General features: G+C 39.6%; 3 protein-coding genes across 4 annotated transcripts; 1 reads left to right on the top strand and 2 right to left on the bottom strand.

Annotated features, from left to right (window-relative positions):
• Positions 1-524: 524 nt before the first annotated feature.
• On the bottom strand, positions 525-11,631 carry LOC148420786 (phosphatidylinositol 5-phosphate 4-kinase type-2 beta-like). 2 transcript variants are annotated; one of them, XM_088419865.1, is made up of 10 exons: positions 10,972-11,631; positions 7,132-7,229; positions 5,528-5,624; positions 5,282-5,434; positions 4,915-5,061; positions 3,553-3,591; positions 3,269-3,382; positions 2,945-3,203; positions 2,692-2,795; positions 525-1,458 (listed from the first exon to the last, which is right to left on the bottom strand). In XM_088419865.1, exons 1-10 carry the CDS (start codon positions 11,113-11,115, stop codon positions 1,378-1,380), a joined length of 1,236 nt encoding a protein of 411 aa, XP_088275991.1. In that variant the 5' UTR covers positions 11,116-11,631; the 3' UTR covers positions 525-1,377. The 2 variants fall into 2 exon arrangements, with proteins under 2 accessions (XP_088275991.1, XP_088275992.1); XM_088419866.1 differs by lacking the exon at positions 10,972-11,631 and adding an exon at positions 10,578-10,935.
• Positions 11,632-13,704: 2,073 nt separating this feature from the next.
• On the top strand, positions 13,705-23,345 carry LOC148420785 (polycomb group RING finger protein 2-like). Its single transcript, XM_088419338.1, has 9 exons — positions 13,705-13,856; positions 14,473-14,600; positions 15,127-15,223; positions 15,306-15,361; positions 16,558-16,687; positions 17,846-17,885; positions 17,995-18,093; positions 20,178-20,258; positions 22,228-23,345. Exons 2-9 carry the CDS (start codon positions 14,483-14,485, stop codon positions 22,606-22,608), a joined length of 1,002 nt encoding a protein of 333 aa, XP_088275464.1. The 5' UTR covers positions 13,705-13,856; positions 14,473-14,482; the 3' UTR covers positions 22,609-23,345.
• Positions 23,346-23,427: 82 nt separating this feature from the next.
• On the bottom strand, positions 23,428-26,301 carry LOC148420784 (uncharacterized). Its single transcript, XM_088419339.1, has 3 exons — positions 26,002-26,301; positions 25,525-25,641; positions 23,428-23,898 (listed from the first exon to the last, which is right to left on the bottom strand). The coding sequence occupies exons 1-3, from the start codon at positions 26,095-26,097 to the stop codon at positions 23,719-23,721; spliced, it is 393 nt and encodes a 130-aa protein (XP_088275465.1). The 5' UTR covers positions 26,098-26,301; the 3' UTR covers positions 23,428-23,718.
• Between the last annotated feature and the right edge of the window lie 194 nt (positions 26,302-26,495).

The raw sequence follows: 26,495 nt of genomic DNA, 5'->3' as shown, positions 1-26,495 counted from the left end.
ATATAAACTAAACTTACAAACCGTTTTGCTGTCAAACAACATATACTGAGATCATGCGAAATATCATCGCCCTAATTATCGCCCGGGCTGAGCAGCAATGCAAAATTTAATTTAGCTGTTGAGATGAATTTGAAACTGCTAGTATTATTTTAAAATGGTAAAATATGCTTAAAAATTCCAGATTAAAGTATTTCAAAAGGGGGAGAGGATGTCTTTATGACAGGTTATATCCATTTGTATTTTCTCAGCCACTGCATGTCCCATTTTGTAAAAAACATGGTTTGTCATCAGCATTTTTTTTCAGCAGCCATGAGGTCAAAAACCATATCTCCTTTTTGTTGAACTTCAACTGAAGCGCTTTTGTATTGAACCTCAGAAGCTCTACGTATTAAGATTCCCTGGCTGCTTCCAGCAAACTATATTCAACTACTATGTATCTTCAATAATTTCTTTTGACAATGGGTTCTTCCCGCACTTTGCATGCAGCATTCCAACGTTCCACTTAATCAAGAAATAATCAGAGACAAGATAAAACTCCCTTTAATATGCAATGCATCATTTTCAAGTAACCTTTTTTTCTGTCTGTCGTTAACGAAACAATACTGTATACAAACACAAAATTGCTACATCAATGTAAACAAGATATAAAAAATGATTCTTACTGTGATAAAACATGTAACTGCTGCAGAATTCCCCTCTTTTTAAGTGACTTTTTTAAAACGACCTTCACCAAGCTTTTGTTGAATATTCCAAAAAATATTTAAAACCAATATGGCAACGTAACATTCAAACATCTTTTTTTTGCTTGTTTTTCGTTTTCTTTGTAACACTCAGATGTTAAGTTCAGTGGTTCGATGTTAAACGTACTGGTGCGGTCTCGTGTGCACGTCAGCCATGCATTTTTGATCGCTGCATTCATTTTATTGTAGTACTACATCATCAACATGAATGTCCGGTTGTGCCGAATAGTCAGCTGCAATTTTGTTTTTTCTCTTGTTGTGACTGAAAGAGAAGCTTGAAGAAGACCGTCAAGAGTTCATCATGCAATCGGGCTGTGTACGTGTCGAATGGAAGTCAAAGGAATTGCAACATGAATTGAAAGTGAGAAGACGACGCTAAGAGACAGCTGAAATGGACGCACTCGTTCAAGGCATCAGTGAGACAGTTGCTGTGCTGGCAAGAGGAGTGAGAAGGTAGTAGCGGAGTCGGACTCAGGTACAAAGGAGCCTAATACAAATGAGAATCCAACTAAACAAAGGAGGTTTCAAAGATGTTCTTTCTGAAACAAGTGTGTGCGTGTGTGTGTTGGGGGGGGTGTCTGTGCAAGTGTATGTGTGTGATTGATCTGTGACTTGCAGGACAGGCAAGAAAAAAAGTCTATGACAAGATATTGGACATGAACTCATAGAAGCGCTTGGAGTACTGCTCTGGGTTCACCGTTGAGATTTCGGCCCCCGCCTGAAAAACACAGGCCAAAGAATGAAAAAGCTGGACGAGATGACAGACAGTGCAGCACACACACACAAAAACACAAATAGAGTAAACGCAGCATTTATTGGCGACAACTATCTTTTATCAGGCAAACTTCACGCAAGCAAATACGAGTGCACGAGTGAACACATGATCCTTGCTCGTGGTGAAAAGTAAGTTACGAAAAACTCAGCATACATTGGCTACGGCTAATATTGTACACATTCACATAAGTAACATACCACTTTGAGCCATCGCATCTGACGTTTGTGTTGTAAGCACACTGTGAGCAATTTAGCAATGGCATCACGAATGGAAGCACTTTGCATGACCCCAAACTAAACTTAAGTATTAACTTACATGCTCAAAATACTCCAAAAAATAAATATTATTGTTCTTGTGGACTTGTAAATAATTACTGGATCATTGAAAATGTAAAACAAAAACGTACCAATTAAACGTCCTGCACTCATCACCAAGACTCCAGCACCATGTCAAGGCAAGCAAGTCAGCTGCATTCATAATAATTATAATATTCACAATTAATATGATTGATTTAAAAGTTTTTTTTAGCGTTTTTTTTGTAATTATTCTTTACATGATACATTTGAATTATTATGCACTAATGTAATTCTAATATGTATTTGATGCATTTTTATAATTTAATAGGATTCATTTAAAGGGTTTAGGAGTGTTTGTAAGAGTAAGAGTATTCCCAACTGGGGGCATATATTAACCCCTGGGTAGTCGAGGATGTTTCACTAGCCTAGCCTTATCATGATCCAACTTGGGCTGCCGTTGAAAAGGTCATAACATGCACATACACACGCATATTATATATATATATATATATATATATATATATATATATATATATATATATATATATATATATATATATATATATATATATATATATATATATATATATATATATATATATATATATATATATACATATATATACACACACACACACCTACTCCCCCTATGTACAAAAAATATGATAATACCAAAAAAAAAAAACTACGCTGTATATATATGAAATTGGAATATTTAGTATGTCATAATCAGAGTATTATAACTTTTGCATTATGGGAAACCAGGCTAAGCCAATCATTGAAATCACTGAAAGGCTTGCAAACATTATAATTTGGCGCCTAGTGCCACCCGGTGGCCACCAGGTAAAATCACTGGATTCAATCGAGTCACGTCACTCACCCCGTGTTTCACAGTTTTGGCAGCATGTGCAGCTTTTTTCTTCGCATCATAATGTGTGAGGATGTCGATGATGGCCATGAAGTACACCTCCTTCTTGGCAGCACCTAATAACAAAAAGTCACTCACCAGTGGATTCTACTTTCACAAAAAGATGTGCCATTATCTTTATGCATAATCAAGCAAATGCAAGTAAGGAGTAAACGACATACAAAAAGTGAAAAGCACAACGAGAGCGCAGCAAATCATTGCTCACTTTCATGGCTCTTGATTGCGTAAACATCAACAGAGGGGTCAAAGTCCCCGGGGCCGAAGAACCCGCAGTTTAGTGGGTTTCCCGGGCTGTCGGGCGGCGTGCCAAAGGAGCCAGTGAGAACGCCTCCGCCCATCCCATCGTTCTCATACTCTTCCTCATCGGCACCCGCCTCCACGTCCATCTCCTCCTGCTCTGCTCGGTCCACGTCGTGGATCCCCACCAGAAGACTGTAATCCATGATCTTGAGAGTGGCCAGGAACTGAAATACGCAAAATCGATTTTTTTCAAAGAATTACGTAAATTGCTCATTCCTTCAATTTTTACCTCGACATCATGTTTTAGCTTCTCCAAGAAGTACTTCTTGTTGTCGTCTCCTATTTGCAGCTTATGACCTTCGTTCAGGAAGTCGTTGTCTTTTAAAGTGGGGAGCTCTTTTGCCTAAGGAGAGCGGGCAGAATTTTCCTCAGCATCTGGCCTTAACAAACATCACTGAATTCTAGTTTGCACAACACATACCTCCCTGATCAAAATAAGCCATCGTCTAAAATAGATCAAAAATCATTTCTTCCATCTATTTTTTGCTCATTTTTGATAATAACCAAAAGTACCTTTTCCTTGTCGCTTGCTTCCCTTGAGACTGTGGAACCCTGAAAAGAAGAAATATTGGTATAAATAGAAATGTCAGAAATGGATGATGCACAAGAAGTCCATATGGAGCTTTCTCCAAAACAGTATTTGTCAGGTCAAAAGGCATAAATGACATGAAATAAATGAGGAGAGGAAAGAAAGCTTTTTTGTAATAAATTGGATTTTCAAGTGTAAACTCTGCATATCAATCACGTTTGCTGAGCAACTTGATTGTCTCTAGTTAGATGTCCGAGCACCCGCTTGAAGGGCAACCGCGACTCACCGTGAGCCAGACAACCTACAGCCAAGACATGGAAACGAGAAGGAATAACAGTATGGTTACTGTGTAAAGTTTAATATTTTAAGTTATAAGTAAATATATGTACTGCAGTAGTTCTATGTCTGAGGAGTGCCCGTGGCATGTGCATTTACAATTAACTCATATGTTTGGCATGCGGGGTCCCTTCACAGCAAGTCTTGCCGCCTTATAGCTTTTTTTTTTCATGAATAAAAATCTGCGGTGCACTGAAGGGGCGGTATGGGAGGCGCGAAGTAGCGAGGGATCCCTGTAGAATATGTTTAATAAGACCTCCCCTACCTTTCCTGTGCATGCCTAATGACCTACTAATTGTAGTGCCAAACAAGCATGTATCTGACTTCTGGGCACACATTGTATTTATTTTCTTTTGAAACACACAAGAAATAGCGCATCAGAGCGTTGTGAGGGGCAGTTAACACTACCTGCAGTGCCGAAGCCCTTCTGTCCATTCCTCATGCATGTTTACATGTTTTCTTAAAAGGCCAGGCTCAGTCTGTGTTGTCTCACAGTCATTCCCGCATGAGTTCGCTAATGCACCACCCCCATGTATGTCTCCGCAGCTCCATCCAGCCATCCATCCATCCATCCATCCATCCATCCATCCATCCATCCATCCATCCTCTAGAGCCACTTATCCTCACTTGGGTCGCAGGCTTGTTGGTGCCTATCCCAACTGGGTTCGGGTAGTAGGCAGGGGACACCCTGAACTGGTTGCCAGCCAATTGCAGGTCACACAGAGACGAACAACCATTCACACACTCAATCACACCTAAGGACAATTTAGTATGTCCCTGCATGTTTTTGGAGTGTGGGAGGAAGCTGGAGTGCCCGGAGAGAAACCATGCGGGCTGGGGGAGAGCACGCAAACTCCACACAGGAAGGCCGGAGCCAGGCGAATTTGAACTTAGATACGTTACACTGTGAGGCGGACGTGCTCCACCAAGCCGTCCGTGGCTGAGCTATATTAACGTTAAAAATCTGAAAATTAACACGCAGACACTCACAAGGACACTGAGAAAAATACCTTTAGGTCGTATTTGCGATGAACAGTGAGGCGATGGCTGAATACATTCCGGGTCACGACCATGTACGTCTCCACTCCGTCCACTGTTAGTCTGTACATACCCAGAAACTGAGGGAGCAGGGTGTTGCCGTGACACTCCACGATGAACTGGGATTAATGGTGTAGAGAGGAAAGACGCCAAGAGTGGCAATCAGGTAACACATATAAAGAATAAACCTTTTTCTTTCTCCTGTGCTGCATTATTTGAAAGCATATTCAGAAGGGAGAAAACGCTAATGTTTCAGAACCACAAATGATCTGCGACGAGTATGTATACTGCATGTTTGGGATATCAAGCGTCATCAAAATTCAATTGCGAGAATTCTACCTGGTGGTATTTTTTGAGGATGTTGTGCATCTCAGCGATGTCCTCACTGGACACAGTTTTGATAACAAATCGGTGGTCGTAGCTGGAGAGGAAACGATTACCAAAACGACCCTGGGAGTCGCTGTTGAGGGGAGCACTCCGGGTGAGAGAGTTCTGCGAGAGAGAGAGAACAACAAGATCCTCTAAAGATCGTTCCCATACATGCTCATCCAATTACACGACAGCTACTAGTCACTGAGAGCTTACCTGGTAGTCTTGGTCATCGATGGAAAACCTCTCCCTCAGATTTCGGAACACCATGGGACAATACTCTTTGAACTTAAAGCGACTAGGAAGGTTTTCTCTGACAAGGGAGAGTCACACAGTCAAGCAATGTTATGCTTGCTCGTTTTGTCTGACTCCTGCACAAGGTTACAAATCTTTTTCAAATGCATTTGTGCCTTTTGGAAAAGAGTATTCGTGCATCCTTTTGCCAACATCCCATTCAAAAGGAGACAACGCTTTCAAGGGAGTGTGATAAGGAAGCAACACACTTTTGTCAAACAACTATTTTTTTGGGAGCTTTTTAAAGAGATGACGTCCAGTTTTGAGAGATCTTATAAAGATGCCATCTTATGGGAAATTTACATTTGAATTGTTTGTGTACAAATGTTCAAATTATTAATACTTATTAAATATTAATACCTGGGGCAAAATACAATGTGGATTTTGTGTGGGGCTTGCATGTGCATCACGAATCACACATGCTTTCGACTCTGGGCTCGACATGCAACTAACACTTACACTAACACTTGCACTTGGCCATTATGCTAAAGAAAATTGGACTCGCCAGGCAGCGTGACCAGCGGCTTCTGAGATATAGAGAGGCCCTCTCAAAACCAGATAATTACAGCAAGACAAAAAAAAAAGTGTGCCGACTGCTACAATTTATGATCCTTGGGGAGTTTTGACAAAAGCAAGCAAGTGAACTGTCTTAATTTGTAGGACAATATAATGTTGTCATTCTAGTAACATACATTAAGTGCCTAACTAATATTTTTCTTCCTCCACTTTGAAATCAGGTAAAAGTGCCGAACTCACCATCTTAACATAGGCAAAAATACATTATTGTATGTCAAAATAAATCTGACTCAGCTCTTTGAGACAGGCATTTTGCAACATCTGTACTGAGCTATAGAGAGCCATTTCCTTAAAAAGAAAAAAAAAAGACTCAAAGGGGATACTGAAGTTAGTCATTTTCAGTCGTAAAAGATTTTTGTCTGTAATTAATTTGACGACATAACAACTCACCAGTTTTCTGGGTTTGGTCTTGTGACAGTCGCAAGCTGATCCGTGTTTGGTTGTTTCCTGTGCCCTCAATACAGTGTGATGCCATTTAAAGTCGACAGCAAGTGGCAATGTGTTTCTAAAGTATTAATTGTACAATACTGGAAAGATAATTTTGTCACCAAACTGATTGCAGACAAAACATGAACTTTTTACAGCAGAGAATGGCAAGTAAAATATAGTATCCCTTTGAAAATTGACTAAGCCAGTTCTGATATGTTCTTTTAATTACATTGTCCTATTTTGGAGGTGGCAAATAATCTGTGGTCTATCTTTTATGGGAGAGGCATTAGGTTATACATGTGTGTAATGGTGTTTCACAGGAACACTATTCAGAATTGCAAAGTAAAGGTTACGAAAAACCTCAAACGAGATGGTGGTCGTTTATGAGGAAGTATGAGTCATAGTGAGCACAAAAGCAGTCCAAAACTATTCACAAGGGTTTGAAAAAATATTCAATCTTTTGACATTCTTCTGACGTGCCTTTACGGGCAACGAGAGAACAGTAACATCAATATACCTACTTGTTAAATAGGTGGTTGTCCACTTTGATCTTACTGTAGGCTTTGAAATCATCTGGCATCAGCATTACTGGTACAGGCACGTTACTTAACTCGTTAATCTGAAGGAGGAAAAGAGCAACGAATCAAACGTGGGAGAAAAAAAGAGATACATTTCGTCAACACCCTAACAACAACACAGAAATCAACATGCACTCTCGTACGTGCGTGGGTTTTGGCCGCACACTTTCCTAAACATTCCATTTAGGTTAATTCAGTGCTTCTCAATTATATTTTGCAAAGATCACCTTAGGGAAGAGAAAACATTTCACACCCCCACTTGCCATGCAGACCATGAATAAGTCATTATCTATAAAAATTGTATATATAATACTGCACCCTTTTTTAACACTGATACAAGGAATCTCTCTCTCTCCATACATATATATATATATATATATATATATATATATATATATATATATATATATATATATATATATATATATATATATATATATATATATATATATATATATGTGTGTGTGTGTGTGTGTGTGTGTGTGTGTGTGTGTGTGTGTGTGTGTGTGTGTGTGTGTGTATATGACATTTTCAACAACAGCAATCAAACAAACAGCCTGCAAATGGGTTAATCCGGCCCGCGAGAGGATTTTGTAAAGGATAAAAATGAGTTGAATTATTTTTAATGAATGAAAAACTTGAAATGTTTTATGATTAATAGTGGCGTTGTTCTCCTTACTATTTTGGACGGTAATAAACAATACGAATAAATTTGAAGTTGCTTAAAAGTAGGGCTGCACAATTATGGCCAAAATAATAATCATGATTATTTTGATCAGTATAGAAATCACAATTATTCGTCATGTTTGGTCAAACGTGTCTATTTATTACCCTTTTTGTAAACAAGCAGCATATAAGAAGGCTTTCGGGCTTGATACTTACAAATAATAATAATAACTAAAATAAATAAATAATGTAAATAATAATCAAATGAAATTCACCCAAAACATGGCAAACAGAGCAACACAACTTACTTGCTGAATACATACCAATGAAAAAAAATAAGCCTACTAAGAACCAAGCACATTATTTACTTTTAAGCACATTTTAATCAATTAGCAGTCAAAATGTCCTTTTCGGTCATTTGAAACCGAATTTACTCCCATTTTTTGCCAGTCGACTTTTTCAAAGCGGGTCTCAATTGGCAGCTAGCACTGTATGTATTAAGAATCAAGTGAGAAACTCAACACCATTTCCCACTGGTAAATAATACATCACGGTGAAATGCAAATGTGTGAAACATTGCCCCTTGGTGGTTGGATGTTAAAGTGCTTGATTTTACATGTAGGCAGTCAGCTTTTTAAATGTCAATATCGCCGAGGATCAAATAATTAATTGTGGCAGCCAATGTCGCGATCACAATTAAAATTCAATTAATTGCGCAGCCCTATTTTAAAGTTATATAAAAATACACCATGATATTATTGGTCCGGCCCACTAGGGAGTAGATTTTCTTCCATAAGGCATGCGAGCTAAAATGAGTTTGCACCCCTGGTCTAAGCAGAAAAAAAACAAAGTGCCTGGAAAAAAGAAGTTGCCAATCCTTATTTTATCACAATTACACTTCACATGGCAAAAATGTATTATTATTATTTACTTTTTGTCATCGTTAGATGAAAAATGTACTCTACGTTTTCTGAAAATGTACCAACATAATCCAGAATCTGAGCTAAACACCAAAAATGATCTCTCTGCTTCAGGCTTTAAAATGCACTCAACCACTGATGAGAGGAGAAAAGCTTGTCTGTCTGATGGCTTCCCGCCCACACCACAAATCAGAATTGCCCATGAGCCGCACCCACACACCCATTGCCAAAGTTCATCCGTTAAATATCAGAGATGCAGTAAAAGAAAAAAAAACACTTCAACTATTATTCTGTGCTGTGATTAATGAGGCGATATACACAGCATTGCTCAATTGCAATTTAATCTTTTCACACTTTAAAATGAGAATTGCTTATGAGACAACCTGCAACCTTTGCTGCTGATACAGTGCATCTCATAGGCTCAGCAAAATGTGGAGGTAACGCTTGCTTGGCAGACAAATGATGTACCTTACAAGATACAAGACACGTTTTCATTTGGCTTCTTAAATGGACAAGGCTGGACAGAGGTAGCTTTCTCCTTCCTTAAGTGGTGGAACTGCAGGCTTTGGAACATTGCTTTGTGGTTAATAAAAGTATAGGGCAGAGCCCTGTTGGTATAATTACACTCAAAACAAGTAAGTGGCAATCATTTAGTTAGGGTTGACAATGGTCAGGTTTTTGTGTCTGTGCATCCCAATTTAGATTTAATTTCCTTGGCCCATGCTGCATAGTGCATACCTTGTCAGGGTGGGAATGATTGTGCAAACAAATGTTCAAATAAATAAATTCATCCCTCCCTGACATCCTAAGGCAAACCAAGTGCATTGACCATGTTTCTTGCTACAGTAAATACAAAATTGAAAATGTTCCTCAGTTTTATTCATGTTGAGATATTATAATCATTCCTCTTTTCATAAAAATGACAGAAATGCAAAGAAACAATTCCTTACTGACTTTTGATTTCAAAACTGGCCACCCATTACTTTATTATGCATATGTGATATGATGCAATCACACATTTGGTGTGAGTGGATTATGAGTCAAAATGGCCCTCTTAGGGAAACCATAACTATGATGTAGGTCATGATAAAAATGAGTCCGACACTCGTTCTATGGAGTGCCTTATTCACGCCGTATTTTGTAGATGGAGGAGGCCAGAGGAAAACCCACACAATTACTGGAGAAGAGGGAAAGTGTAAACATGTAAAAAACCTCATAGGCCTACCTTGGACAACAGCTGTAATAATGGTGTTATTGGACTGATATTTTCCAAGGTTAAACTTGGCATGAGTAGAATGTTCCACTAACTTTGGTGACGACAGAACACATCTAAGATTTTTGTGCACATCTTCTTTGAAAACAAAAACAGGCTTAATGTGCATAGGCAAGACTTAATGTTTAAGTCATCTTTTGATATTTTGATGTATGAGATGTCCACATACATTTTGGTGATGGTTGGTAATGGCATGCTAGACATTAAAGCAAGTGAATCTTTTTTTTCCTTTAAGTGGTTTAGACTGTACCAGGGAACGTGCAAAGCTGAGAGCTGAACCTTAAACTTCGGATTTGTGAATCAACCATACCGCTCACCCACCAAACTGCCTAATAAATGGGCAACCCATCGAAAAACAACTATCACCACAGGGAAGGTACAAGGACAAAACCCAAACTAAATATTGTACTATGATGTTCTCAATGTTTGGGGTAATAGTCGATACAACACTTGCAGCATCTGTAATAAAACCAGTAAATGTCTTAAAAGGCAGAGTTCAATCTACAACAGCGGAAGTGAAAATGAGAAACCTGCTGCTCCAGCTGCCGGTCACACCCCTCCCCACCATGCATAAACGTTCGGCAACGGCTCTCGAGTCCGTGATATTGATAATACATGCAAAAGGTTGCTCGGAGTTCTAATGTGCAACGCAATGAAGACGAGCTCACTGTTGTCGTATACTAATCTGCTAGGTGGCGCACACGCACGCACGCACGCAAAAGTGAGACAAAACCACACTGCAACGGGTTGACAACGGAAACCGATTAACAGCATCCAACAAGCATCATTGGAAAATTATAAGAAGGAAGTCGAGGATTTATGCTTATATCGGCCTAACTTGAACAAACGAGCTAAAATCAACACAGCAACATAAACACGGCACTCGAAAGTCAACATAAATACATGATTAAAAAAAAAAGTTACCGTGTGATTCACACCCCACATTAAAACGCTGAGGATGGGTTCGCTTGCACGGAACAGTTTCACTTTCTGTCCTATGAAATGCTTCTTTTTCGTCTTGGTTTTGCTCGCGCTGACAGGCGCTGCGCTGGTGCAGTTGGATGACATGTCTCGGGCTGGGAATTCAGAGCACGCGCCACAGCATTCACTGTCGTTCGCAGCGTCTAAACACCACCCCCCTCCAAAATCGGAAAGTGAAGATCTTTAAGAAAAAAATAAGTGCATTGTGCTCGTCGTTCACTCCGAGGCGAGTCTTGGATAAGTGTCTGCTTGGGAGTCAGGGGTAGGCGAGCATTTTGCGCCGTCACCACCCTTCCTCCTCCCGAGCAGGCCGCGAGCCCACACAGAACAGCGAGCTATATGGCCATCAGGCTACAGCGGGCTCTGCGTCTTCAAAATAAAGCCGGCGCGGCGAACATTAGTCCTGCGGCTCTTCTTGCCCTTCTCCTGGTATTTATAGCGCACGGGCCGCGAGACTCGGCTTCACATTGAATTCGGTAATCTCATCCTGATGCGTCTAAAATCGTAGTCAGTCATCACCGACCAAGCGTTGCGTTCGGCGTCACCTCAAGATGGCGTCTCACAACATCCATTCAAGAGCGCCTCCAGCAGGCCGCAGAGTACATTACCGGGATTTTACTTTTGGTCACGGCCAACAAACCTCTCGGATGTTTCAGCGGACAATATATTGGGAGGGACAAAGTCAAAGTAGCCTAATCGACTGTCACTTGTCAGGAAATGAAAACGATGAAAATAACCGTACGCTGCAGAATTACGTTTGATTGTACTTCAAGGAGACGTCCAGTCAAATATTCTTTGCAAAAAATACGCTGTCCATCTGCTCCTGTCAGTTAAAACATGGCATTGTGATTAATATTACGTTTGTGGAATATAAAGTACAGCAGCAAAATACATCAGTTTTTATCCCACTACCTATATCAACATGCACAAGCGCACTACCCATCTATTCATCCTTTTTCTACCGCCCCTCCAACGTGTCCTGGGTCATCCCCGGGGCCTCCTGCCTGTGGGACATGCCCAGAACACTTCACCGGGGAAACATCCGGGAGGCATCCTTAATCAGATGCCCCAACACCTCAACTGCCTCCTCTTAACACGGAGGAGCAGCAGCTCGATGATGTGCCCCTCCCGGGTGACCGAGCTCCTAATTTCTGTATTTGTAGCGTTCTGTTGGTTGCATGCGTTTGCCACTCTAGTCTCTTTGTTCCTTTTATGCAAATGGGTGCAAAAAGACAAAATGGAACATAACTACATAGACAAACAACAAAACAAAGCAAACAAAATCACAGAGTTTAAAACAGCTGCAAATAAAAAAAACATGCCTACATAAAACATGGGTGCAAACAAAAGAGGGGGGATTAGTCTTTTTTTACACACCACATAGCTGTAGGCATACAGTATATGTAGTATGTGTGTGCGTGTGTATATATATATATATATATATATATATATATATATATATATATATATATATATATATATATATATATATATATATATATATATATGTATATGTGTGTGTGTGTGTGTGTGTGTGTGTGCGTGTGTGTGTGTGTGTGTGTGAGAGAGAGAGAGAGAGAGAGAGAAATTATTAACGTTATAAGATGAAGTAAGGATATACAATACACAATAAAGCAGAAGAGGAAGACAAACCCCATCCTTATCTTTCCCTCCTTTTTTAATCTCAGTTGGTTTTTAATTTTTGTTTTTACATTTCTTCTGATTTCAATTTGCCCCCAGGTCCTTTTTATGATTGCATCTTTTTTCTTTTTTGCATTGATTTTCCTTTAATGGTTTGCATTTTCGTTTGCAGCTGTTTTATTCTCATTCGTTTTGCCCCCCTTTTGTTGAAAGTTTGCTTTCATCTCTTTTTGTAACTGCATCCTTCTTTAATGTTTTCAAGTTTTTGTTGACAGTTTTTTTTTCCCTTTCCTGCAATCTTATTTTAGTTACATTCTGCATTTGGTCATGATCGGTCGCCGTAAGGGACACATCAAAGGGACACGTGTGCGTGTGCTGGCTACTGTTGACGGACATAAACTAAGAACAAAGAAAACCTTTACTTTAATCGAAAACAAAACAGTTAGTTTGTATTGAAAATGACTATATTTAATGGCATTTGGTTGTATCGGTTTGCTGGTTGAAATAAATACATGGATAACAGACCCTACATTTAAAAGGCCTAACATATAATTTATTGCTTTCTATTCTATGTGTGTAGTGTATATATATATATATATATATATATATATATATATATATATATATATATATATATATATATATATATATATATATATATATATATATATATATATATATATATATATATATATATATATATATATATATATATCACATGCAAATGTAAAAATCGTGTCGTTATTTAGTGTCAATAATGCATTCAGGCGGGCACCAAGCTAATTCTTGCTCTGTTTGAGAAAGACATTTTGAGTAAGCAAATTACACATTTGTTGCAACATTCACAATGTGTTCTATTTGGTCAAAAAGCAAATGAGCCTCATGAGTCAAATACGCAGCATGGAAGAGGAAAAAAAAAACAAAAACAAAAAAACAATGAAACAGGTCAGGCAGTCAAGACTGTCAGTCAGACAGCGGGAGAGCGGCCCATGCAGGCTCTCGGTGGCGGACACTCCGTGCGCCCCGTGAACTAGGCGACAAAATAATATCACGTGATACAAAATGGGCAGTCCTCTGACGGGGCTGAAAAAAAGCCATTTTCTGGCGCTGCTGCAAATTGGAACCAAGTGCTAAGAACGTGTCTGGATCCTCGCTGGGAGGAGAAAGGAGCGTTGATGTCAAATCAGGTACGAACGTAGCTCGTCCAGCAGTTTCTTTCTTTCTCTTTTTTTAATGCGTGCGACGCTGCGCTCGTTTGCTCGCAGCGCGCTCTCCCTCTGCACGGTGTCACATTTTGAGCTTCTCTTGTTCGCCTTCTCATACAAGCCCTGTCAGTGAATTTAAGATGGCTGCTTTGTGTACCAGTGTGATTTTGTGAAGCTCCGTGCCCTCCGATTGTTGGCCTTTTCCGCCCGATGTGTTCCGACGTGCCGCTAGCTCGAACCGCGGAGCTCCGCACAAATGGGCTCCCTCTTTGTTGCTGCTCTGGCCAAACAGCGAAGCTGATGCCCTAAGAGGAGGCCACACAGGAGCTATTCAATAGTCGGCTCCTGTGCACCACCACTCGGGCAGCATGATCTGCACAACTCACCCCGAAAAAGCTTCGTTCCATTTCAGCTATTTCGGCGGCGTCGGATCTCTTTGTTGCAGCTTGTTTGTTAAGGACGAGCTGCAGACATCGTCTGTTCGATATGACAGACAGCTACCAGTCCCACGAAGCATGATAGCCACCACCTCCCCTACCTGTGATTTTATAGACTAAAACAATTAACGGTATCTTTCACAATTTGTTTCCTCTTGCAGATCTTCCCATATGGACAAAATGCAGCCCAATAGGATTAAAATCACAGATCTGAATTCACATCTCACTTGTCCACTGTGCGCTGGTTACTTGGTTGATGCTACGACCATTGTAGAATGCCTCCACTCATGTGAGTACAACCCCTATGTAATGTATATTAATCTCAAATAGAGCATGGTAATAGGTGACCAAGTCAAGTTTAAACATCCTGTAATTATTTATGAGACTTGTATAGGTACCACATAAGCTGTGCCACACCACACCACAATTGCAATGGTTAGGCCAAAGCAAAGTGTTGCCTTTTAAACGATATTGAATGGCTGAGATCCTGTTTCAAACACTTTAAACCCCCCCAAGTGTCTGTAGGGTTAGGTAAAAAGAAAAAAAAAAGTCTTCAGAGGCCTAACATTTTCAATCAGAAGAATGTCAGTACTCATTTTGATTGGATGATTTTGTATTTCTCAATGTATTTCACAGACAAATATTTACATAATTATGACATAACTACTGCATTAGGATAGTAGCAGAACAGACAGGAAAGAACAGAGAAGATTCCAGTGTAGTATGACTTGTGACCTAAGCCGCTGCAAGAACAGTAAGTGTTGTAAAAAACGATGGAGTAATCGTCATTGCCTGTATTGTGTCTGTCCACGTAGTTTGTAAGACGTGCATCGTTGCCTTCTTGGAAACAAACAAGTTCTGCCCTCGATGTGACGTCCAGGTTCACAAAACATGTCCGCAGCTCAGCATCAGGTCAGTAAGCATGGATCATCTTTATTTTCTGGAATTGAAAACATTTATTAATCAAAAAAACATTTTTTTTTTCTTCATTTAGACCGGACAAAACTCTGCAAGATATAGTATATAAGCTTGTTCCGGGATTGTTTAAAGGTAAGACCTTCCATATTTTGTGTAATAAAGCACAAAGATAAGAAATTTTGTCATGTACATGTATTATGATTACATCATAATTAAAATATGACTTTTGAAGACTTGTGCATTGTGGGAGTCCAGACTGAGCCAATCATCAAAGACATTGTACTTGAAAGGATTAATGCAAAACCGGGGATAATGCATGATAAAAAATCAGGATTTCAACATTTCCAAAATTGACAATATTTCCAATTTTGAATGGCAGTGAATGAGCCCGACATGGGCTAAATTTGACATCTATGGGGTGTACCTTCCGTATGTTTCAATCTATGCTATATTTTAGTCTCCTAGTGTTTTTTTGTGTGCCTTTCCTTTGATATCACACATCAAAAACATCAAAAAGCACGAATTGGGTCAAAATTTCCCCCTGGGGTTAATGTGGTTTGCATTAATTGTTTGCTTTGATAAATGGATAAAAATGAAAGCGTGTCCCGCAAGATGAACGAGCGGCGGTTGACTGAGGGGTAACATTGCCGTTCCTTCTTTGACGAATCACGAATGACTCATTCTCATTAACTACTGAACTCGTAATGGCAGTTTGTTCACTCATTGGTTTGCTCAAAAGCAGTGAGAATAGCAGTGCGTTCTCTCGTTCGTTTCACTTAGTGATTCGTTTGTGCTGTTTTGCCACTTGCTGAAAAAATGACATATCGGTGAGCAGTGTCAACTGTGTCTATCCTAGTGGGGCCACATATATCATCCATACATCATCTTGACCACTTATGTACCCTCACGTGGGTTGCGGGGATGCTGGAGCCTATCCCAGTTGTCTTTTTGCAGTAGGCGTGTTACACACTGAACTGGTTGCCAGCAAATCGCTTTAAGACAGAGACAAACAACCAGTCACACCCTCACAATTGCACCTACAGACCATTTAGAGTTAGAGCTCAAAATAAATTTACTATGCATGTTTTGGGAATGCGGGAGGAAAACCTGATTACTTGGATAAACAGGGCACGGGGAGAACATGCAGAGTACGTCTACACAAGGAAAGCCATAAGCGGAAGCGAACCCTCGACCTCTGCAATGCGAGGCAGATGTCCTAACCAGTTATCCACCTACTCCGCCCATCAACATTTTATGGAAAAGAAAATGTTTGATCTGACTTTTTCTTGAAGTCGTAGTTCATATTTGTTGTTTTCCACTGTTTACAGATGAGATGAAGCGGAGACGAGATTTCTATTCAGAGAATCGTGTCCTGGAGCCGGGGGAAGTGGTGGAAACGTTTAACATTGCTGAAGATGAAATCATCAGTTTGTCAATACAGTTCTACGAGAGGAACAAGTTGGTTGATTTTTTTTTTTTCCTTTTTTTTTTGTATTTTCAAAATTAAGTTTGAACCTAACAAACTGCATTGGCACAGGTTATTCAAGTAGTCATTGAACACAATTATACAGACCTACAAATGAAAACTGACAAGAAATTTGTCATTTCAATGAAATCATACAGGCTGCAGTTCACCTTTTGTTAGCCACTTGTAAGTGCTTTATCCATAAGTGTCAAACTCATTTCAGCTCAGTTGCCACAGGACTGGTAAAATTATGGTTTATAACTTTTAACAATTATTAACAATAAAAACAAAAACAATTATTTATAACAATTTGTGTCAATTATATGTACATTTTTGTTATGCACGCTGGCCTAGTCCCAATTCCCCGCAAATGGCAGCCAACGGAAAAAATATTACTGAAAAATAAATGGGTAAAAAACATTTAGACAGATAAAATAACTTTGTTTTTGTTCCCTTGTAAATCACAATATAACATTTTCCTTCAATTGCATTGAAATGAGCGAACATTTTCTATGATTTTTCTGCCCCCATTTGTTTATAAAGTACGTACTCTGTATTGAACACATTGGAAGAACTAAAAATCAATACTTTAAAATAAATAACTGACTGATTGAATAAATGAAAACTCACAAAGATGAAGTCAGGATGTCACGTCAAAAACGGAAAAACTGTGTGCTAACTGCTGAGCTGTAAATGAAATTAAAAAGAAATACAAGATTGATTGTTTATAATATGACAAGGACCAAGGTCCAATGTCTGGTAATGGGCCCAGCTGGCGACCCGCTTCCTTTGTGAATCCCTTCGGGGCGAAGGATTATAGCTGCCCTGAGCATTAGCAAAGCTAGATGCTAATGCTGACATGAACATGAATGCTGGTTTAGTTTTCCACTTTCTGTCACTTCTGCTTGTAAACTGCAGTGCTCAACTAGGCATTGTTTGTAAAAGTGAGAATTTTTGCCTATTGATCATGGACAGCGGACTAATTGGTTTTTTAATGCTTCACAAAATAATCTCGCTGGCTGGATCAGAGCTCCTTGTGGGCCCGATCTGGCCCGTGGGCTATAAATTTGACGCCCCTGGCTTAATCCATGACAGTTTAACATTCACACTTTTAACTTTTTTTTTTTTTTTAATTTTAAATTTGTCTGCAGAACTAATGAGAAGCAGCGTGCCGAGGTGGATGGAGACAAGGTAAAACCTGGTTTTACTCTAGAGACAAAGTTCAATGAAATCAAAGCCTCCATCCTGTTGTGAGGTTAATTTTTTTGGTGCACACCTTGAATTTGTACTTTGTTCTCAGTCCAGTGGTAAACGCTTCCTGCAGTGCCCAGCTGCCATGTCCGTCATGCACTTAGCGAAGTTCCTCCGAAGTAAGATGGATATACCCAGCAACTACAGGGTAAGCACTCACATACCATCATGTGATGAATTAATCTAATATTGCATCAAGCCATGACTGCAAAACATTGTCTTAAAATGAAAATAAACATAAAAAAAGTACTTGTTAATGACACAACAGCATTTTCCATTTCAAGTATGCTGCACTGCGGGTATTCACTTCAGTAACCATCAAACATAAAACGGCCTACGCCAAAGGTTTGGGAGTCATGGACCCCTTTTAGAAAGCAAATTTTCCAAAGACCCCCATTGCAAATGTTTGCGGGAAAAAAAAGAATAATTTGAACCAAACCAGAGTGCCCTTTTTTAATTCAGCAATGTATTCAATTTGACAGAGTAAATTTGTTACTTTTCAGCAGTATTGAAGAGCAACATGAACACTTTCACAATTTAATATAAAATAAAATGAAATGAACACAAATACAGTGGGCCCCCGGGTTACGAACTTAAACCGTTCAGTGGCTACGCTCGTAACTCGAACTGCTCGTATGACGGGCAATCCAAACCTATGTTAATTCGTGAATGCGTGCAACGCGTGCAAAAACCTTAGGTAAAAACATCACGACTTTATACACATATTAAAAATGAGTAACATAATCTACTGTACAGTTAAATTAAATAACATATACAATGGAAAAATGACATTTACCTTTGGAGCGACGTGACTTCAGCTGGGTGGAGGTGGAGGGGAGCAGAGATCAACCTGCATAGTTAACACAGTTACGCTGATATGCTATTGCTCTTACAATGTCACAGTCACTGTTTCAGTCACGGTGTCAGTCACGGAGATGCTAAAACATATCATCCTCTTACTTCTTCTTACTTTACCGCTACTAACAATTTTAGAAGCTATGTCTAACAGATAAAGTTTGCAAAGTCTTCACAACATTCCTTCCTTCCATTTTTCACTCATTTTCTCTCCTTCCTTCCATCCCGACCAGCTATGCCATCAAGCTAGATAAAGGCGTTCGGCCAATAGCATATCGGCATTTCTGTGATTGACGTGACGCCGGCCAATAGCATCTCCGTGAGTGAGACCGGGTGACCTTAATCGACCAATAGCATATGGCATCTCCGTGACTGACCCCGTGACTGACACCGTGACTGAGACAGTGGACTGTGACGTTGTAAGAGCAATAGCTTTCACGTTACTGTCACAAGCATCAACTGCTGATTTTGTTGACACAGCAGAGCGAAAATATCTGAACTAATACAATGGCCGGCATGACAGACTGTTCGTAAGACGAAAGGTTTGCACCTAAGTGGGGGACAAAAATCTCCGTGGTCCACGCTCGTAAATCGAATTGTTCGTAAAACAGGGTGTTCGTAAACCGGGGGCCGACTGTATATATATTTTTTATTAATAACCCAATGTTCTGTCCTTCCTAGATGTTACGATGGCCTCTAGGTAGACAGACAGCGAACAGCAAATGAGTGTAACGCTTCTATAATTTAGTTTTGTGAGTAGTACAGCTCTCACTTACTGTATTTATAATTGCAAAACTGTCAACAAAAGAAAATTCCGCAAACCTAAATCAGGTAAGTCCCATAGGCAAAAATTATATATCTTGCTAAATGTACACAAATTGCGTAGATTAAATCATATAATTGAATTACAATTGATAATCCTATCAATACAAAACGTTAATTAGTTGCAAACGAGTACGATTATCAATGCAAAACGTTTGCATATGCTAACATTTACCAAAAGTAAATTCCTAGCACAAACACAACTTGCCAGGTCATTAGAAATATTCACAGAACAGCTAGAATACAGAGGAGTGTGCAGCATTTGTACATCTCCTGACACAAATTTAATTACTAGTTCTGACAAGTTTTTCTGGTTTTATAGTCTCACCAGGTTTTTTGTTTCGTGCAGCTGTTTATTCATTTTTTTGAAACAAAAGTTAAAATCTACAACGAGACCTAATTTAATATATTTCCTATTAACAAGTAACAGGTGTCAAACTTAATAGTACGACTTAAAATAGTATGTTGAAGTATGCTGCACAACAATTTAATGCACTGATCGTAATGTGGTGTAATGTTTTGGCAGCTAATGTTGCATAATGTCTGTTTTTGTAGGTAGAGGTGTTGTATGGGGATGAACCTCTGAAAGATTACTACACGTTAATGGATATTGCCTACTTCTATGAGTGGAGACGGGTGAGTGAAAGAGTCTTCTTCATGCTTTGTATCTTACTGGCAGAGGTCAAATAAACTCAAATTTCTTGATTTCTTACTTTTTTACTGTTTCTCCAACTTAGTGTTTAGAACTGGGGTGTCTAAACTTTTTTTGCCCCGAGGCTACTGGAAAAGTAGTACTATCTTCGACACAGTCTGACTTGACATTTTTAACTACCAATGTTGTAATGGCAAAACCCAACATTTATAATATAAATTGTCTGTAAATATAATGATTACATTTAGGACTTCTTCACAAAATCTGGTGGAATTGAATGCATACTACTCTTTATTTTATTTTTTACAATTATTGAAGCTATGTGGATAACCCTGTTGACTCTGCAGTTACACTGTGGGTGTGTGTGTGTGTGTGTGTGTGTGTGTGTGTGTGTGTGTGTGTGTGTATATATATATATATACATATATATATATATATATATATAATATATATATATATATATATATGTGTATATATGTGTGTGTGTATATATATATATATTTATATGTGTGTATATATATATATATATATATATATATATATATATATATATGTATATAATATATATGTATGTATATATGTGTGTGTGTGTGTGTGTGTATATATATATATATATATATATATATATATATATATATATATATATATATATATATATGTATATATATATATATATGTATATATATGTGTGTGTGTGTGTGTATGTATTTGAATACTCCCATAATGCGTTTCATTACATTCAATGCCAGACGTACCCTTGTCAGTTGTTTATAACGCACAGTGATTTCTTTAGAGACCTTAGTGAGTTTTATAGTGTTGGGAAACTGGTAATTGTCTATATTTCGTTATTAATTACTAGTTTTAAGTTGCTCTGTGAGTGAGAAGTGTGAGCTTTTGATTTAAGTGTTGTCAATTTCATCTTTAGGATGCCTCTTGCTGGCGGCTACGTATTACCGGATGGAGTAATTATTTGTGCTGCTCCCTGTATTGTAAAGTTACCTGCACTTGGAAACTTTTGACAAATGCATATTTTTATCCGCACATTTGTAGCAAAAATCTGTACGTGCAAACACATTCACAAATGTGTAATGAGGTTCCACAAATGCAGCTCTGAAATGATAAATATGTAATAAGAATCCACAAATGTGTGGCTGAAGTCAGAAATGTGCAGAGAGAATCGAAAATACGGAATTAAAAGTCACAAATGTGTAATGCAATCTGCAAATTTCTACACTGATTTGTCTGCATGAACACATGCGTACATGGATTTGTAATTGTAAGCACGTCCTGATTGGCTGTTTTCTTACATGTGACATGCTAAAGTCTTACCTTACACTCATCACAAAAGCGTGCAGGGATTTCCACTCGTGTGTGTGTGGCACCTTAGCAACTCATTCACACTATAAATTCCCAAAATGGCTGCAGTCTTGCAGTCAGCATGTATTTGTATTTCCATCCGTTTTCCATCCTCACTTGGTTCACTGGCTTGCTGGTGCCTATCTCAGCTGACTTCGGGCAGTCCCCGGGGGACACCCTGAAATAGGTGCCAGTCAATTGCAGGGCACACCGAGACAAACAACCAGTCATGCACCCAATCACACCTAAGGACAATTTAGTATGTCCAATACACCTTCCATGCATGTTTTTGGAGAGTGGGAGGAAGCCGGAGAGAACCCACACAGGCTCGGGAAGAACATGAAAACTCCACACAGGCGAGCTGAAATTGAACTCTGCTCTCTCAACTGTGAGGCGAACGTGCAAACCACTATGCCACCGTGCCCTTGTTTGTATTATAAGAAAAAAAAAAAAAGAGTTTCTAGAGCGGGATATAGTGTACTGCTAAACGCAGTTTCAATTTACCGTGTCATTTATTCGTTATCGAATACTCTTTGATTCTAATTTTCTGAGGAGCAAAAATACTCGCAAACGTTTATGTTGTGTCCCTGTGTGCAGACCGGACCCATTCCTCTCCAGTACCTGGTCAAACCCACAAGGAAGCGCAGGAGGCCATCCCAGTCTGCCGTCCAGGGCCATTCTGATGGCGTCAACACCAGCCCCACCTCAGAGAGCGATTCTCACAGCGACAAAGTTCACAGTCCCGCTTCGGCCCAGATACCCCGGGCCTCCACGCAATCCTGCCCTGCGCCTCACGCCCCCTCTCCCGCCATCCCAAACTCCAACGGTACCACTGTGCCCAACAACGCTCAGCGACACACTCTCTCCTCCAAACAGGGAAGCTCGGCGAGGAAGGTGACCGTCAACGGCACAAGTTCGGCCGCCAGCAAAGAAGAGGCTAGGGGGGGAGAAAAAAGTGGTTTGCCCCCTACAACCTAATGTCTGCGCATGGCGACGGGGAGGACAGTATTCGGATTGCTCCCTTCTTTCTACAGAGCGAAAATACAAACTGGAGAATTGTTCCTTCTGGAGTTTTCATCTTTCACCATCACAAACTCAAGTGAGCCGCCAAATAGATGTGTGTGCGTGCGTCCATTAGACTAGAACAGTGCACACAGTATGTTTCAAGTGTGGGCACGTGTGTGCGTACATACGTATGAACTTATCTTTTATACAATACATTGTAATCTTTTTGTATTGTTTTTTGCAGTGATTCTTTCATTTCCATCATTCAGTTTGTATGTAGATTTGGCTGGCTTCTGTAAAGAAGGCCAATTGCAGTAAAAATGACTGCACCGTTTGGTTATAAAGGTAAAAAAAAAGGAGCTATTCTTGCATAGTCATTCAATAACTGCTGTATAAGTGTCCAGTATAAGCAAGCACTCATGAGGTAACTCTTTCATAACAAAAACTGTTGATGCACTTTCCTTGACTATGGCCACAAGTACAAACCGACAAGTATTTGCCACCATGAGGAGCTTTCACTTTTTAAGCACTCCAACACTTTTGTCCGTCAAAAGAACTCAAAAGGGATTTTGAGTATATGGCCATGTATGTTTCTTAAAATTCAGCATTCCTTTTGTTTCTGTTTCAAGAAAAACAACAACAAAAACAACGCTTTAAAAAAAACTGCCATATGTGCATGTTTTAGGTCAATAAAATGTTTACGTATTAGGCATTTTTACAGTGTCCAATTAATCATTTCCTGAGCGTAATCAGGAAGCTGTGAAGCATACTGTGAAATAAAGTTCAATGCTGGGAGTTTTCATAAAACCTTTATTATGCCTAACAAGTTTGTCCTAGATCTCAAAGATAAGCTTTCACCAAGAAACCATTCTCCGAACTTCTTTTGTTTACCGTTCCACCACACAGACTTTATATAGGATTGCAACACATGAGGCTTAAAGTTAACATTTGAGATCTATGTAAATAATATGCATACAGTATGATAAAATGTGCAAAAAACGTACGTTCTGCCTTACAAACCACAAGTTGGATACTTCACAGTTAAGCCAAAAAGCCCTTTTTGGAAGTAAGACATTTCAGCTATTAGTTCTGTTCATGCAGCGGGGCAGATGTTATGAAGTCTTCTTTGTGCGTGCCATCGCAGTATGGACGGTTCTTTGTGTATTTACAACCACACAGCCAAACTGTAGTGTCTTTCTCCACTGTGAAGCGTACTGGGGACAAGCCCTGGGCTTTGGTCTTGTGTGCTCCATCGCAGAAAGGCTAAACGAATGACAGAAATACTCAAATGTGTATAACATACACTAATGCATACAAATTCGCAAAAGCTGTTTCAGAAATCGCACCTTAATTGAGTGAGCGTAATTGACACTGAAAGTTATCAACAAGGAATCCTTCTGTATGGCGTAGCTCACAAAGCTACAGGGTGGTAATGATGAGCGGAGTGATACTAACATTGATACCTCTGATACCAACCCTCCATGTTTTGAAATCAATCTTTTGGGTAATCCAGTGCAGTAATGCCTAGTTTTTTGCGGTTAACGGGGACCAAAATCAAGTGAAAAACCGCGAAGTAGCGTAAACCCCCCCGAATTTTCATGCATGTATATATGAGCGCCTGCATTTTTTTATTATTTAGATTACTCAGTGATATTCCTCCGCAATGACAAAAAAAGTAGTATAGTAATATTTTCAACTGACTGTCCCGGCAATCTGGATCTGATGCACTCCTACAAGACACGTGATTGGCTCCTGGCCTGACAATCAACCAATGAGGGCAGGAGTTGTAACCCACTCCTGCTCAGAAGTTGAAATCCTCTCCTTATTGGTGCCTGCGTCTTGTAGGAGTGAGCGCCCCTTGAGCTGATTGACAGATTGACGATTGGCCAGTCAGCTGAGAACAGTACTCCCCTTTTTTGATTTTGTCATGGGGAAGAAGGACAAAGCGGATGAAAGAGACCGCAAAGGAAAGAAAGGCTTGGGATCCTCTTACATTTTGTAATAAATAGGAATTTCAAATGTAAACTCTGCTTTTTATCATGTTTGGTCAGCTACTTCCTTGACTCTATTAGACGTCCAAGCGCCTATTCATAGGTAAAACTGCAGGTCAATGTGATCTCGACGACATACAGCCAAAACATGGAAACGAGAAGGGATAACAGTACTTCAGTTACTGTATGAAGTTTCATAATTTAAGATGTAAGTAAATATGTGTATTGCAGTAGTTCGACGTCGAGTGCCCCTGGCATGTGCATTTACAGTTAACTCATCTGTCTGGCACACAGGGAACCTTCATAGCATCTCTCTCCGCAATATAGCTTTTTTTTTCATGATAAAATATCTGCGGTGCACAGAGGGGCGCTATACAGGAGGCGCAAAGTAGCCAGGAATCACTAATCTAGAATGGCTTGTATTTGTTACCTCAATCAATTTCAGGTTGAAATAAATCCCCCATCTACCATCATCGGATTGTCTCACTGATACCAGGATGAATACCGTGTTGGAGTCATAGATCAGAAAGGAAATCAGGGCAATGAAAAGCACTACTGTGTTGCAAAATATCATGTGACACTAACAGCTGTGCCGTGATAGGTTACCTGAGCAACTGAGGTCAGTTTGGGTCAACGGTTAGTGGCGCGCTGGCTGGCCACACCGATTGATAAAAACGAGTGGGCTTTGTTGTTTTGTTTATGTTCCATAAAGGAAATATTAGTCAGAAACTATGTTTAGACTAGTGAGGCAGCATGGAATGTATTATCGGATAGAATATTTTCTATTTGACTTCCCCTTTAACAACAGCGCTCTAAAAATCATGTTCTAAGTATGCAATGTACCCCAGGAAGTATACAATAAAAAATCCACTGTTCACATGTTATAAATAGTGTTTACCTGTTTCTTGCTGTGCCCACAGCAGCACCAAGAGTAACGCTTTCCACCAACAAGATCCACTTTGAAAGGCTTCTTAGAGGGGATGACAGGTACAGGAGGAGTTGTGGAGAGATGGACCTGATGACACTTACACACTTATTTACAACACTTTTAGAATGTCCCCATCTATTTTCTATCCTACTACTCTGCTTGTCCTCATTTGAGTCGCAGGTGTCTTCAGACGAAAACAAAAACTGCACTCATTTTTTTCTCGCTCGTTCGATTGTTTGATTTCACTAAAATAATCTGTGTTAAATGCGACGTGCATGTCACGCAACCATTACATAAATAAGTTAATACATAAAGGGCGCAAAATCAGTGCCAGTCGAAATCACGTCAGAAATACCAACAAACAGGCGTGTACAGGCGTCAGTGATTTCAGATGTTTCAAGAAAACGCAACTAGTATATAGTATGGCATGAAAACAAGGACCTTTACCTTGAAAGCCGTAAACGTTATCCGAGATCGTGTCGAACTTGAAGTAACCCATGATTGTAGTAACTTGGCCAGGGTGTTTGTTTTTGTCAATGACATCTTGCCAAAGGTGGGAGTAAAAAAACCCAAAACAAAACTGCAACGCAACGCGCCGTTATTACGACTTAACAGGAAATTGACAAAGGCAGACTTTGAGCCACTCAATACGACGACATCATCATGCAGGTAAATGTCATATTATAACGGAACAAACGGTCGTTGTCATCATGACCAAGGTTGTATACAGAAAGAGTAACGTGAAAATCAAACGTCAAACATCCAGCCAATCAAAAGGACGATAAGGTTTGAGTGGCAGGTCAAGTAAGGTAATAGGCGCAAGGAAACATGGTCGCCATGGACGCCCACTAATTTGATTGGTTCATGGGGTAGTGCGTGAAAACGGAAGCAAAAGTATGACGCAGGAACAAACAGGAAGGTCAATTAGAAGTGGTGCAGGA

This window comes from Hippichthys cyanospilos, chromosome 7 (genome assembly GCF_059441005.1).
Source record: "Hippichthys cyanospilos isolate Australia breed blue-spotted pipefish chromosome 7, RoL_Hcya_1.0, whole genome shotgun sequence".
NCBI lineage: Eukaryota > Metazoa > Chordata > Actinopteri > Syngnathiformes > Syngnathidae > Hippichthys > Hippichthys cyanospilos.
Note: the sequence above shows the minus strand (reverse complement) of the source record. Positions and strands in the feature narration are given on the sequence as shown.